Source organism: Ruditapes philippinarum, unplaced genomic scaffold (assembly GCF_026571515.1).
Source record: "Ruditapes philippinarum isolate M1 unplaced genomic scaffold, ASM2657151v2 ctg845_1_1_1_1, whole genome shotgun sequence".
NCBI lineage: Eukaryota > Metazoa > Mollusca > Bivalvia > Venerida > Veneridae > Ruditapes > Ruditapes philippinarum.
Window position 1 is genome coordinate 26,544 of NW_026855333.1, and position 13,890 is coordinate 40,433.

Below are 13,890 nucleotides of genomic sequence, written 5' to 3' on the forward strand. Positions count from 1 at the left end.
TTTTTAGCTCACCTGAGCTGGCTAAGGGTGAGCTTTTAGAATTGCTGAATGTCCATCGTCCATCATCATTTAGGCTGTTAAAAAACTAAAGATCACATCCTTGCCACAGTTGTCATCAAACTTGCTCAGGATGTTTATCCCAGTGATTGTTGGATGAAATACTAGGTCACAGGAGTCAGAAATAGAAAAATCTTGTTAACAATCTAGAGGCTACTGTTTTGGTCCAAATATCTGCAAAATTTGTCAGAAAGGTTGTTTTGATGATTTCTAGCTCAAGGTTGAATATGGGTCACCTAAGGATCAAAAACTGGGTCACACAGCCCAAATATGGATGGATGGCGGACGGACCCTCATTAAGCCTAGAATACATGCATACATACATACAAGTGGTAACAACCTCATTTACAACATACAGGATCTTTAAGGAGGTCCTCTTCCTTTTGGTATCCTTTAGGTCAAGGTCACCAATGTCAAAAAATAGATTTTTAGAATTTTACAGGTGTAATCTCATTCTATTGACAGATGTCTTTTATATTTGGTTGGAACATAAAATTGAGAAGTCTTCTTCCTTTGAATGGATTTAGGGGTCACCATTGCTAAAAATAGATTTTTAAATTTTTGCCCACACAGCCTTTATTTATTGACAGATATCTTTCATACTTGGTAGGAAGATTACTTGCATGGTATTCTGCCTTTTGATTGAGTTAGGGATCAGTGGGTTAAGGTCAAGGGTGCCAATAATAGATTTCTACACATTTGCTTATACAGTTTTACATGTCCTTTGCACAGACCTGGGGATGATTACATTGATCAGTAATTGATTTAATTACAATTACTTTCAGATTTTATTGTAATTGATTACAATTGATTACTCAGACTTGTCTCTGTAATCAATTAAATTACAATTACTTTAAGAAAGTAATTGATTGATAATTGATTACATTCCATAAACAAAAGTTTCTTAATGCTTTTTAATATATACAATATATACATTATATAAACAAAGGATTTCCAGCTCATCAACAGTCATCAATTTAATACACTTTTAGTTACTGTCACATCACTTTATCATATTTTAGCATTGCACTTTAGCATCATAAGTTCATGAAACCGTCTGTCAGTCAGACTGCATCTATCAGGACAGAAAATTTTACCCGCAACACTAAACAAATGCTCTACAGGGGCTGATGATGCAGGAATGGTCCTCGGTCTTCTTGGTGTAGGTTTCATAATAAACTCTCTCTGCCACAGAAATTTTGATAAGTGTCAATTGTACAGTATGCTGTATACAGGTGTTAAAACAGGTGTGAAAACAATAAATTTTTTAATGGGAATTCAGAGACAATAGGCTTTACAAAGTATCAATTTCTTACAAACACTTCAATGGTACATCAGTATTCATTATAATATAGACACATTGTCTATCACCTTACAAAATACCTAACTGTTGCATATAATTAAAATATGGTAATATGCATCTGACATAAACTCTAGAATATACAAAGTAAAGAAGTTATCTACATTGTTTGAAACTTTTTAAAACATGGTTTAACCAAAATAATGTGAAACAAAATTTAACATAGTTACCTTTATGTGGATAATGGAATTTGAATGTGACTAAGTGTTTCCATTTATATTCCTAGGGCACAATTTGCAAGGTGCTGTCACATTTCCAGATGTCTCTTTAGGAAATTCAAAGACATCATTAATCCAATTATATGACATTTTGGTTGGAATACCAGCCAAACAATGATGTCTATCTTTCAGTTAGAATTTGGTTAACTGTATGGATTTAAACTTATTTCTGCATTGTGAGTGATGTCTTATTAACATTGCACTTGATATTTTACTACCATTATGGACAATCATTGTTTATTATGACAATTTCTATTATTTACTTCAAATATGGATATCAATAGATACCAACAATAATGAATATTCAAATGTCTATTATTTACTTCAAATATGGATATCAATAGATACCAACAATAATGAATATTCAATAAAAATCAATTTACACTCTACAATTTGTGATCAAAGATCATTATAAAGAAATATAAGTTCAACTGTAACATGTGAAATAAATATTTTGAATTTCAATAGTTTTATGTAAAATTTGAAAGTAATCAACATCAATCAAATTGTAATCATAATTACAGACTGAATTTAAGCTGTAATTGATTAATTACAATTAATGTAATCAATTTTGAGCAAGGTAATCAATTACATGATGATTACAGTGTAATCATGTAATCAATTAAAAAATCAATGATTACGATTGATGATTACCCCAGGTCTGCCTTTGCAACACTAATTATAAAAGTAAAATATTTTTTTCAGTATTGGTGGTGAGTCTCTTGCAGTAGCACAGAATACCTATGCTGTGAAGTGGTTTCAGGGTAGAGAACTCAACATGGTGTTTGGTCTTCAGCTCAGTTTCTCTAGAGTTGTATGTATTGTTAGATCATCCTCAAACGAGTCGTGTAAAAAAACCTAGAGCAGATTTAAATTTAATTTATTTTATGAAGGAAAAAACCAATTGGTGTCGGGAAACTAATATCTAGAGGGGCAAGTTGAAGTTGAGCTGGACTTGCCTTTAGACAAGTTTATTTGAAAAATTATTTCTAACACTGAAAAAACAGTTGTTTCTGGTGAGCGATTCAGGGCCATAATGGTCCTCTTGTCGTATTGTAGAACTTTTTACTTATATACTGATTTGATTGATATTTGAACACAGTATTTGAACAATATCATCATTCTTCCTGGAGTAAATATGACCTTGAATCCTTAATGAACATCACCATCAAATTTGCAATAACTTTTTAGCTCACCTGAATGGCTCTTGAATGTCCCTTTGTTATCTGTTGTCTGTCCACATTTAGTTTGTTAATACTCTAGTGGTCACATTTTTGCCTCAATTGTCACCGGACTTGGTCAGGAAGTTTGTTTAAGTAATTGCTGGGACAAGTTTGAACATGGGTCATCTGTGGTCATAAACTAGGTCACAGGAGCCAAAGATAGATAAATCTTGTTAACACACTAGTGGCTACAATTTCAGTCCAAATATCATGGAAAAAAGGTTGTTTAGTTGATTTCTAGCCAAAGTGTGAAGGTCATCTAGGGTCAAAAACTAGGTCACAGCTCAAATTTTAGAAAGCCTTGTTAACACCATAAATGTAAAATTTTCTGCAGAAATGTCCTTGAAATTTGTCAGCCTGAGGTTGTTTAAAGGATTTCTAGGTCAGCTTTGAATATGGGTCTAGGTTACAGCCCATATATGGAAAACCTTTGTGTACATTTGCACTATTTCAAGAACAGTATGATATAAGTTTAAGATTACGACATTTTATCTGCTTTTCGTTTTTATTGCTAACAATATTAATTAAGAGCCCTAATAATCATGTGAGCAATTTAAGGCCCTTCATGGCCCTCTTGTTAATCTATTGATAAATTTGGTTAATGATTGGACAAATAAAAGCTTGATATTGAGTAATTCAAATTTTTTTAGACATTTATGTTAGATGCTTTTCACCGAGTAAAAACGTGAATGTGCGGCCCACACTTGTAATGGCTCTTGTTGAAAATCTGGTTTGTGGAATTGTCATGTTTCTTGTTCTTTTTTTAGGGTAGCACAGTTAATATGAATGTAATGCAGCCAATATACCAGTACATATCTCATACAGTCCAGGGATACAAATGTCTTGGTGTGGCATTGTTTGTAGGTGAGTGTCAACTGACATCCCACTCATTTCAAATCATTTTAGAATAAGAAAATGTATAAATCTTATTTAAATAAGAAATAATTCTATTTACCTTTTACTATCCAATCTACAATGATTACAGTGGTGATATATCTATTGAACATATCCTTTTGTTGATGACAAGAAGATGAGGTTAAAATTACTGCATTTTTTAGACCTAAATTAAAATATTGTTTGTTTCCATTTCTTACTGCTACTCAAAAAATGTTATTGCCAAAAAAAAAATATGCTCTTCAAAAGGAGAGCATATTGGCACTACTTTGTCTTAAGTCCATTTGTACAACAGAATATAACATTGGCACCATTGTTGCAAAATACTCCTGTCACATAAGCTTTTTACAGAGATGTGGGCATTACAGATATGCACATAGGAGATATGCTCTGGGCAATATCCAGATAATATCTAGATATTTTATCATCTCTAGTGACCTTGACCTTGCAAATATTAACCTAAATTACATGTGTCACACTTGTAGTCATGATAGTTATCATTTATGTTATAATCCATCTATAAATGATGACTAAATGGTCCCTGGTCACATTTTCTATTTTTATCTTAACTTTGACATCTCTATGTGACCTTGACTTGGTAGCAGGGACCTGGATTATGCTTGAAATACTTAGCCTCACAATGGTGAACATTTGTGCCAAGTTACATTAAGATCCCCTGTGCTATTTTTTCTTTAAAAAAAATGTCTGATTTTTTTAAAGAATTTTAAGTCCCTTTTATTCAAACTAAAAAATTGTAACAGAAATAGTTTATGGAATTGCATGTTATTATGCATTGTAATCAACAGTTGAAAGAAAAGTAAAAACAAGATTTTGTAGAGGTATGTATAAGTTATCTGCCCTTGACATGACTTTGAATAAGTAAATAATTCTGATTCAAGGGCAGATAACTCAAAACTGAGTTTGATGACACCCAACTTTTTTCGCTTGAATATTTCCTTCATCATGTTCTAACAACATGCCAAGTTCAAAGAAATTCTATTGAACAGTTTTTATTCTGCCTATATGTTACCTCCGAGAAACATCCTGAAGTTGTTTTTTGTACAATGTTTACAGGTGGAGTAATGTGTCTCCTGTCACTGATATGTGCACTGGCACTGGGATTCTTTGACAAGAGGGCAGACAGAATACTGAAAAGAGCTTCAGTCTCTTCAGGTAAGATAACTGTATATTCATAGCTTTTTAACTCACCTGAGCTGGCTCAAGTTAAGCTTTTAGGATTATTGATTGTATGTCATCTGTCATCATCTGTCATTCATTAACATTTAGTTCATGAACACTCTAGTGGTCACATTTTTGGCAATTGTCATCAAACCAGGTCAGGATGTTTGTTACAGTAATTGCTAGCATGACTTCAAACATTGGTCATCACAGATGAAAAACTAGATCACAGGAGTCAATAACAGAAATATCTTGTTAACACTCTATCGGTTATTGTTTTAGTCCAAATATCCTGGAAATTAGTCAGGTAGGGTGTTTTGATAATTTGTAGTTCAAATTTGAATATGGGTCATCATTGGGGTATAAAACTAGGTTACACAGCCCAAAAATGTCCAGAAATTGGTCAGAAAGTTAATTTAGATGATTTCTAGCTCAAGTTTGAATTTGTGTGATCTAGGGCACACAGCCCAAGTATTGAAAAACCTTGTTAACACCCTAGAGGTAATACTTTAAGTCAAAATATCCTGAAAATTAGTCAGAAATGTTGTTTTGATGATGCTCAAGATTGAGTTTGGGTCAAAAACTAGGCCACAGAACCCAAATATGGAAAAACCTTGTTAACACTATAAATGTAATATTTTAAGCCCAAATATCCTTGAAATCTTGTAAGGTTCTTTAAATGATTTCTATGTCAAGTTTGAATATGGGTCATCTGGGGTTAAAAACTAGATGACAGCCCAAATATTGAAAAACCTTGTTTACATGTGTACCATTTCAGATGCAGATATTAATGTTATGACATCAGTTTAAGATCATTTATAGCTAACAGTATATATTATTACTTGTCTTAGTGAGCAATATAAAGTCCTAAACTGTTTAATTCTATGATAATGCCTATTCCTAACTATATGTCTGAAATTTGGGGCTTTTATAATTCACCAGATATTGAGCAAGTGCATAAAAAGTTTAAGAAACAAGTATAGGTATTAGACAACAAACATTTTATTAATGCTACCGTATATGGTTAACTAGGGAGAGTTCCCCTTCTTGTTTAACATCAATTTAGTCTAACTTGCCCATGTGACCACATGAATTAAGTGAATTTTGTCATCAGGGACCACTGTAATTTCTGTACAATCATTTTCTCCCTGTATCTTTAATGTATTAAGTGACTTTTGCTTAACGAGACCAGGCACCGCTAATTAGATTAGTCAGTTAATTGAGATGAATCTTTTCATCAAGTGATCATTTATACCTGTCAAGTGTTTGTGTAGAAATAGAAAGTATCAAAACTGATGAGATTTTTAGTGTCATGGGAAAGAAAAAGCAAGGGAGGAGCTTAAAAATTCTGGAAAAATGTCAAACAATTATGTAATGGATCAAAACTGTTTTGTCAATAAATATCAGAAAGTCATTATTTCAGCATCTATTTGGATTATAAGTGTTATAATTATTAATCATTATATTAAGTATATAAGTGAAGTTGAAAAACTTACCGCAAAGCCTTTTAAGGGAAAATATCATAAATAAATTTTGAATTTTTCTCATGCTTTGTCTTAAGAGACAGTTCCATTAAGTGATTTTCCTTGCTGAATAAAATGTTTAACTGTATTGTAAAGTTTGCTGAGAATCCAGATTCATTTTTAGCCTAATTATTTTTTTGCTATACTCTAACCTTGATCATAACTTTTTATGTACTTGGTGTATTGTCTTCAAACTTGGCTACAACAACCCTTGGGACAAAACCTTCAAGTAGACTAGACTAAACTTGACCTTCATTCATAAATGACCCTGATCTTCAAGGTCAATGTCTAAATTTTGCTTCGTTTTTGCTGATTCTTAGCTTTTTGTGATCACACTTTGTCCGGCATCCATCGTCCGTCAGTGTGCACTACTGAATAGGGGGCCATCTAACTGTAAATAGAACAGAAGAGAACAATAGAGTTCATTTCGTAACAATACAGTTAGGGGCCATTGGCTCTCTATTAAACAAAAGAAAATAACAAAAGAATTGGCCCCGCCATGGCAGTCATTGATTTTCATTATGTACATAAAGTAAAAACTTGGAATATCTCCTGAAAGTGTAAGGCCTAAACCTAAGATATTTTGTGTGTATTATCATCTGATGAAACTCTACAAAAACTGTTCAAACCTCATCCCAAGGAGTCATTGATTTTCCTTATACAGTCCGACCCTGGTTATTTGACAAACCTTTATTCGAATACCCGGCATTATTCGAAGAAGATCGGCGGTCTGGTTTTTATCTATATATAAATCAATACAAATACGAACTTATTATTCAAAATGCATTATCCGAAAACCTCCTCTAGTAGTAAAACTTCGGTCCCGATTATACAATTATGAAAGAATTTCACACCTATTATTCGAAGCCAGACTAATTGGCGCAGATCCACCCGCTGACCTTTGACTTGTGTAAAATTTCCAACAGTCATGCGTGTATTTAGACGTGATAATAATGCTTTGTGTGTTCTTTAATTTACTTTTCTTACAGACTATTCAAATTTATGCACCGTGTCGGTTGTTATTACTGTTATTGCTTGAAGATGACAGCAATAATTTACACGAATACTCTACATGTGAATTTGTCAAAACATTCAAAAGATTTTTTTTTTCTTCATTAATTGTAACGCTACATGAGAGCCTTTACCAAATCGGAAATACCAGAGTTTAGCTGTAAATACCGTAGTGACAACACGGCCATTATCAAGACTTTGAATGAAATGAAACAATACATAATGTAGAATAAAATGCAAGTATTTATGTCTTCAATACCAATGAAAATATTATTTTTATGCATCTTTTTTTGAATATTTATTTTGCTTGACTGACTGTTGGAAACCAGTGTGTTGTAATAGGTAGTTTTGCTATGATTGGCCAAAGTGGAGTAGTTTTCGTGTATCACAATATTCGGATTTCGATTATTCGAACCCTTCGATTATTTGAAGTAAATTTTCATTCCCAGGCAATTCAAATAATCGGGGTTGGACTGTATGTATAATTATTGTAAAAACTTAAAAAATCATCTCTGTTTTGACAAAGGCTAGAGGTTAGATATTTGGTGTGAAACATTGTGTAGTAGAGCTCTCCTATGATTGTTCAAATTCTTTATAAAATCCTTTACTTTTGATAACTAGGTGAGCGATATAATTACGGGCCATCATGGCACTTTTGTTTATCAATGTATTTTATTATTTATATTATTATTCTTTTACTTTTTTATATAAAAATTCCCTTAAATATATTATCACTACAATGTAACAAAACATTAAAAGACCTAAAAACAATATTTCTTATTTCTTTACCTTTTCATTATTATTTTGGATCTTGTAATGAAATTAACTTATTTCTCAAAGTATCTTACTGGCCTTTTAAAGTGCAAAATTTAATATATGGGTTGAAATGTATTAACTACTAGGGGCTGAAAAGTCATGTAAAAAGGGGTTTAAGAGTCAAGGGGTCTAGTAGTCATCCTCTTATCCTATTCCGGACAATTGTAATGAATGGGTCTCTTCTCTAATTTAGAGATTATTTTTGATAACTTTAAAATTTTGGTTACTTAAAAACAATTTTCGATTCGGGAATGTATTACCCAGCCTATGCTGTGCTCTTGTTTTGAACATATCAAGTAAAATAATACAAGAAACTGTTATTGTGAAATAAGCAATGATATTTTTTCAGATGAAGTTATAAGAATAAAGGATGTAAAGTACTTTGGATTTAAGTTTTGGTTGCTATGTATTATCTGTGTAGCCTATTATGTGGCAGTGTTCCCATTTATAGGACTTGGTCTGTAAGTAGTACCCTTATATTATTTACTAACATTCAATTGTAGCTCATCTTTTTCCAAAGAAAAATTTGAGGTATTGCTACAGTCATATTGTCCGTTCTGTTGCTGTCCAAAAACTTTAACAATAAGGACATTATTTTTTAATATATTGTCTTCATACTTGGACACTTGGACTTTATACTTCCAACAACCCTTTGGAAATGACCTTCAAATAGACCAGATTGAATGTGACTTTGACTCATAAATGACCTTGACCTTCAGTATCAAATGTCTTTATTTATTATTGTGTCGCCTTGAAAAGGAGACATATAGGGATTACTTTTGTCGGCGGTGTCAGTGGTTGTACCCTAAGGCTTGTCCAGAGCATAATTCAGTCTTGATAAGTCAGATTGACTCCAAACTTGGTATGCATGCTTCTTTTAATAACTCAAAGTGCAGTGCACAAGAATCATTACTCTGCACTTCTTAATTTTTGAGTTATTGCCTTTTGTAAATTTTCATACTTTATTTTTGCCCGGGCCATTTCTCCTTAATTATAAAAGCTATGGACTTGAAACTTCATAGGATGATAGATCTCATTAACAAGAAGTGAAGTGCACAAAAACCTGTACTCTACACTTCTTATTTTTTTAGTTATTGCCCTTTGTTAAATTTAATACTTTATTTTTGTCCAGGCCATTCCTCCTTCACAATAAAAGCTATGGACTTGAAACTTCATGGGATGGTAGATCTCATTGAGATAAAGTGCAGTTTTCAAAAACCGGTACTCTGTACATGATGAATTTTGAGTTAATGCCCTTTTGTTAATTTTCTTACTGGGCCATTTCTCCTAAACTATAAAAGCTATGGACTTGAAACCTCATTGGATGATAGATTTTATTGTAAAGAAGTGTAGTACACAAAAACTGGTACTCTGCACTTCTTATTTTTTGAGTTATTGCCCTTTGTAAATTTTCATATTTCATTTTTTGCCGGGCCATTTCTCCTAAACTATGAAACTTTTGACATGAAAACTTCATAGGATGTTAGATCTCATTGAGATGAAGTATAGTGCTCAAAAACTGGTACTCCATGATTTTTGAGTTATTTCCCTTAGTTTATTTTCTTCTTTATTTATCCCGGCCATTTTACCTACACTATAAAAGCTATGGACTTGAATCAAGAGTAATGCCCTTTGTTAATTATAATACTTTATTTTTGTCGGAGCCAATTCTCCTACACTTAAAAAGCTATTGACTTGAAACTTAAGAGGATGATAGTTCTCATTGAGTAGAAGTGCAGTGCACAAGAACTTGTACTCTGCACTTCTTTATAGGCTTGTCCAGAGCATAACTTGGTCATTATAAGTTAGATTGCCTCCAAATTTGGTACTTAAGCTTTTTTCATTCACCTGAATTGCAGTGCACAGAATCCTCCATTTGATCTATCCATGGTATTTTTATTTTTGTGCCCCCACTTTAGTGGCGGGCATTTAGATTTACCCTTGTCCGTCCGTCCTTCCACACTCACAGGAGAGTAATTATGTGGCTAGAGGGACAATAGGTAACTGTTCTTTCTCTTTGATGTATATATATATTCATTCCGTAATGCTTTTAATGTGGCTATTTTTTTTTGTGTGGCTAAAAAGAACAATAGAGAGAACAATAGAGTAGCCACATAATTACTGTCCTGTTAGAACGTCCGTCCGTCCGTTCACTTTTGTGTCGCACGTAACTCAAAAAGTATTTGACCTAGAGTCATGAAACTTTACAGGAATGTTGATCAGCATGTGTAGTTGTGCACCTGGGTATTTTCATCTGGATATTTTTAGTATTTTCAGAGTTATTGCCCTAGACTTAGTAAAATTTTGCAATTTTCAACTTGTGTCGCATGTAACTTAAAAAGTATTTGACCTAGAGTCATGAAACTTTACAGGAATATTGATCAGCATGTGTAGTTGTGCACCTGGGTATTTTCGTCTGGATATTTTTAGTATTTTTAGAGTTATTGCCCTTGACTTAGTAAAATTTTGCAATTTTCAACTTGTGTTGCATGTAACTTAAAAAGTATTTGACCTAGAGTCATGAAACTTTACAGGAATGTTGATCAGCATGTGTAGTTGTGCACCTGGGTATTTTCGTCTGGATATTTGTAGTATTTTCAGAGTTATTGCCCTTGACTTAGTAAAATTTTGCAATTTTCAACTTGTGTCGCATGTAACTCAAAAAGAATTTGACCTAGAGTCATGAAACTTTACAGGAATGTTGATCAGCATGTGTAGTTGTGCACCTGGGTATTTTCGTCTGGATATTTTTAGTTTTTGTAGAGTTATTGCCCTTGACTTAGTAAAATTTTGCAATTTTCAACTTGTGTCGCACATCACTCAAAAAGTTTTTGACCTACAGTCATGAAACTTTACAGGAATGTTGATCTGCATGTGTTGTTGTGCACCAGGTATTTTCGTCTGGATTTATTTAGTATTTTTAGAGTAATTGCCCTTGACTTAGAAAATCTTTGCAATTTTCAACTTGTGTCGCAAGTTACTCAAAAAGGATTTGACATAGAGTCATTAAACCTTATGGGCAGGTTGCTCAGCATATTTAGATTTGCACCTGGGGTTTCGCTTGTGGATTTATCCAGTATTTGTAGAGTTATTTCCGTTGACTTAGTAAAAAGATTGACAGAACAGTGGCACGGTGGGGGCACATTTCTAGTTTGATAATATATCAGTTTTATTAATCCTGATGTACAATTGTTACAATCAATTCAAATGCCACTAAAATTCAAGGGACGTGTAAATTGTAAGAGTGGTGTTTATAGATAACCAATATTTCAGAAGAAAATGCCTAAGGGTCACAGCTATACTATTCACAAGGTGACACATCTGACTCGCGGAATTCTAGTTAATAAATGAACCTCTACATTAATGATCTTTATGTGGTCCTTAACAAAATTTGTTAAGGTATTAGCACCCTAATGCATTACCTCCGCTTTGAAGAGTATTCAAATAGGCTAGAACTACTGTTAACTACATTGAAAATGAGGGGCCATGGGTTCAATCCCCAGAAGGGTCAACTTTTTTTTTCTTTCTTTTTTTCTTTTAACATTATTTATGTATCTCTCATGTCCCATTTGGAAAGAAAAAAGTGTTTAATTTAGATTTTTTAATTTATATAGGTATTTATTGGCTAAATTATGCTTAATCTAGTAATAAATATGGTACCTGATATTTTCAAAGTGTAATATAATCAAAACTAGACGGTAAAAGTATTTCATATTTTACAAGATCAACCAATATACCTTTTAAAAAATTTAGTGAAACTTTGAAAACAGGCACTCATTTGGGTAAATTTCAAGAATTTTTTAAATAAGGCTCCCTAAGTAGAAAAATGGTCAGACATGTGGTAAAAATGGGTGGGGTAGGGTAACATTTTTATACAGATTTCATAAATTTTAAGTAGAAACCATAATTTTGCTTATGTGGATTGTTAGCTGAATGATACTTCTTGTTTCTTACCAAAAATTAATGGGAAAACATTTTTCATTAGAATGTTATTGCAGATTATTTAAAGGATCCGCATTTCTAAAAAAGGGCCCTCATAACATCCTAGCTTGAGTTCAGAAAAGTGGCCATAACTTGATTTCCGTACGGTAAACTTTGTTTAAATTTTGCATACAGGTGTACTTTAAGGTATACATCTGACCTATGATGTCATTTTTTTAGTTTCTGATAGTGCCCATTAGGGTCCTAATACCTTAAAATGGTTTCATGCTTAATACAGAAATAAGACTTCTTCTCTAGCCCTTGGATGATTGATAAAACTGAATTGACAGGAATGTCCAGGTAATTCAATCTTGTCAATGTAGACTTTATCCTCTTGTGAGCCATTAAGGGCCATGATGGTCCTCTTGTTATATATTTTAGGCAGATGTATATTTTATCCTTAACATTTTCCATTATTAACCATTGGTCAGTCATCATTATAAATGGCCAATCTTTTGAAATACAAAGTCAATTCAGCTCCACTTGACAATGAAAATATGAACATAATGTCATTTATCTTTACAATTTCTTTTTTCCAGTGTTTTCTTTGAAATGAAATTTGGACTTGATCCGTCAGTAGCAAATAGTGTTAACAGGTATGTTATATATAAACTCAAGCTTTTAAAAAACTGAATCTTGTCAGCTAAAAAAGTTCATATAATTATACTTTAATGATACAGCTCTCAAAGAAATTAACAAAGTTTAGATGGGTGACTATCTGTTGCTTTGTGTCTCACTCATTGCATTATGTAATGTTATTATGTCTTTTTATGCGACTGCAGCATCTGCAAATAGCGATTCACCTATGCTAAGTGCTATATTTTGTTCCTAGAAAGGGGTTTATGACCATGAATGTCCCCTTTCAAAGTTGTTCAAATGGTTCTGGTCTGTTGCATAAGAAGGTCACAGGGTTTCAAAAATTCAAATTAAAAAAATCTTCTTGTCTTAAAGTACAAGGCCTAGAGCTTTGATATTTGGTATATATTATCACCAGCAGATCCACTACCAAAGTTGTTCAAATTTTGTCCCTAGTGTCAAAATTGGCCCAGCCATCAGGGGGGAGTGCGGTGGGAGGGTCATAGGTTTTCCTTATATGTATATACTAAAAACTTTAAAAACTTCATTGTGTAGTGGACCTCTGCCAAGATTATTCTAATTGTAACCGAGGGGTCAAAATTGGCCCGCCCTGGCCTTAAGCTAGGTCAAAATTTTAGAGAGAAGTGACTTCTCCCTCCAGCTGATTTAGGGAGAAGTGAGGAGACTTTAGGGAGAAGTTGGGAGACATATAAGGTGTCATCTCGAGACTTATAAGCTAGGAAACTTTACAAGCCGGAAAAGAAATAAGAAACACCTCTCAAATAAACAGTTCTACTATAAATCTACTTTTCATAAATGTATACCAATAGCTAACATAATATTTTCATTGATATACTGTATACATGTAGTGAGTATGTTTAGTTGGTTACAATATTCAGGGCAGATAGAGCAGTGCCACTTGCCATTTGCAATGAGTCAGACTGGTCATTGTCTACAATTTTTCATTTAGCGATTTGCCCACAAGCCAGAATGTTAGAGACATTTAAATTTGTATAATCAGCGTGTTAACTTTGCAGAGTTCAATGTATTGA

The 13,890-nt window shown here is 33.0% G+C and overlaps 1 protein-coding gene across 1 annotated transcript in view; it reads left to right on the forward strand.

The window, feature by feature from the left end:
• LOC132742978 (major facilitator superfamily domain-containing protein 1-like) overlaps positions 1-13,890 on the forward strand; it is a 50,345-nt gene that overhangs the window by 9,693 nt on the left and 26,762 nt on the right. The window contains exons 4-8 of the mRNA XM_060731481.1: positions 2,341-2,449; positions 3,626-3,722; positions 4,827-4,925; positions 8,631-8,742; positions 12,802-12,858. Coding sequence (XP_060587464.1) covers positions 2,341-2,449; positions 3,626-3,722; positions 4,827-4,925; positions 8,631-8,742; positions 12,802-12,858 — 474 coding nt within the window. The remainder of the gene's footprint in view (positions 1-2,340; positions 2,450-3,625; positions 3,723-4,826; positions 4,926-8,630; positions 8,743-12,801; positions 12,859-13,890) is intronic.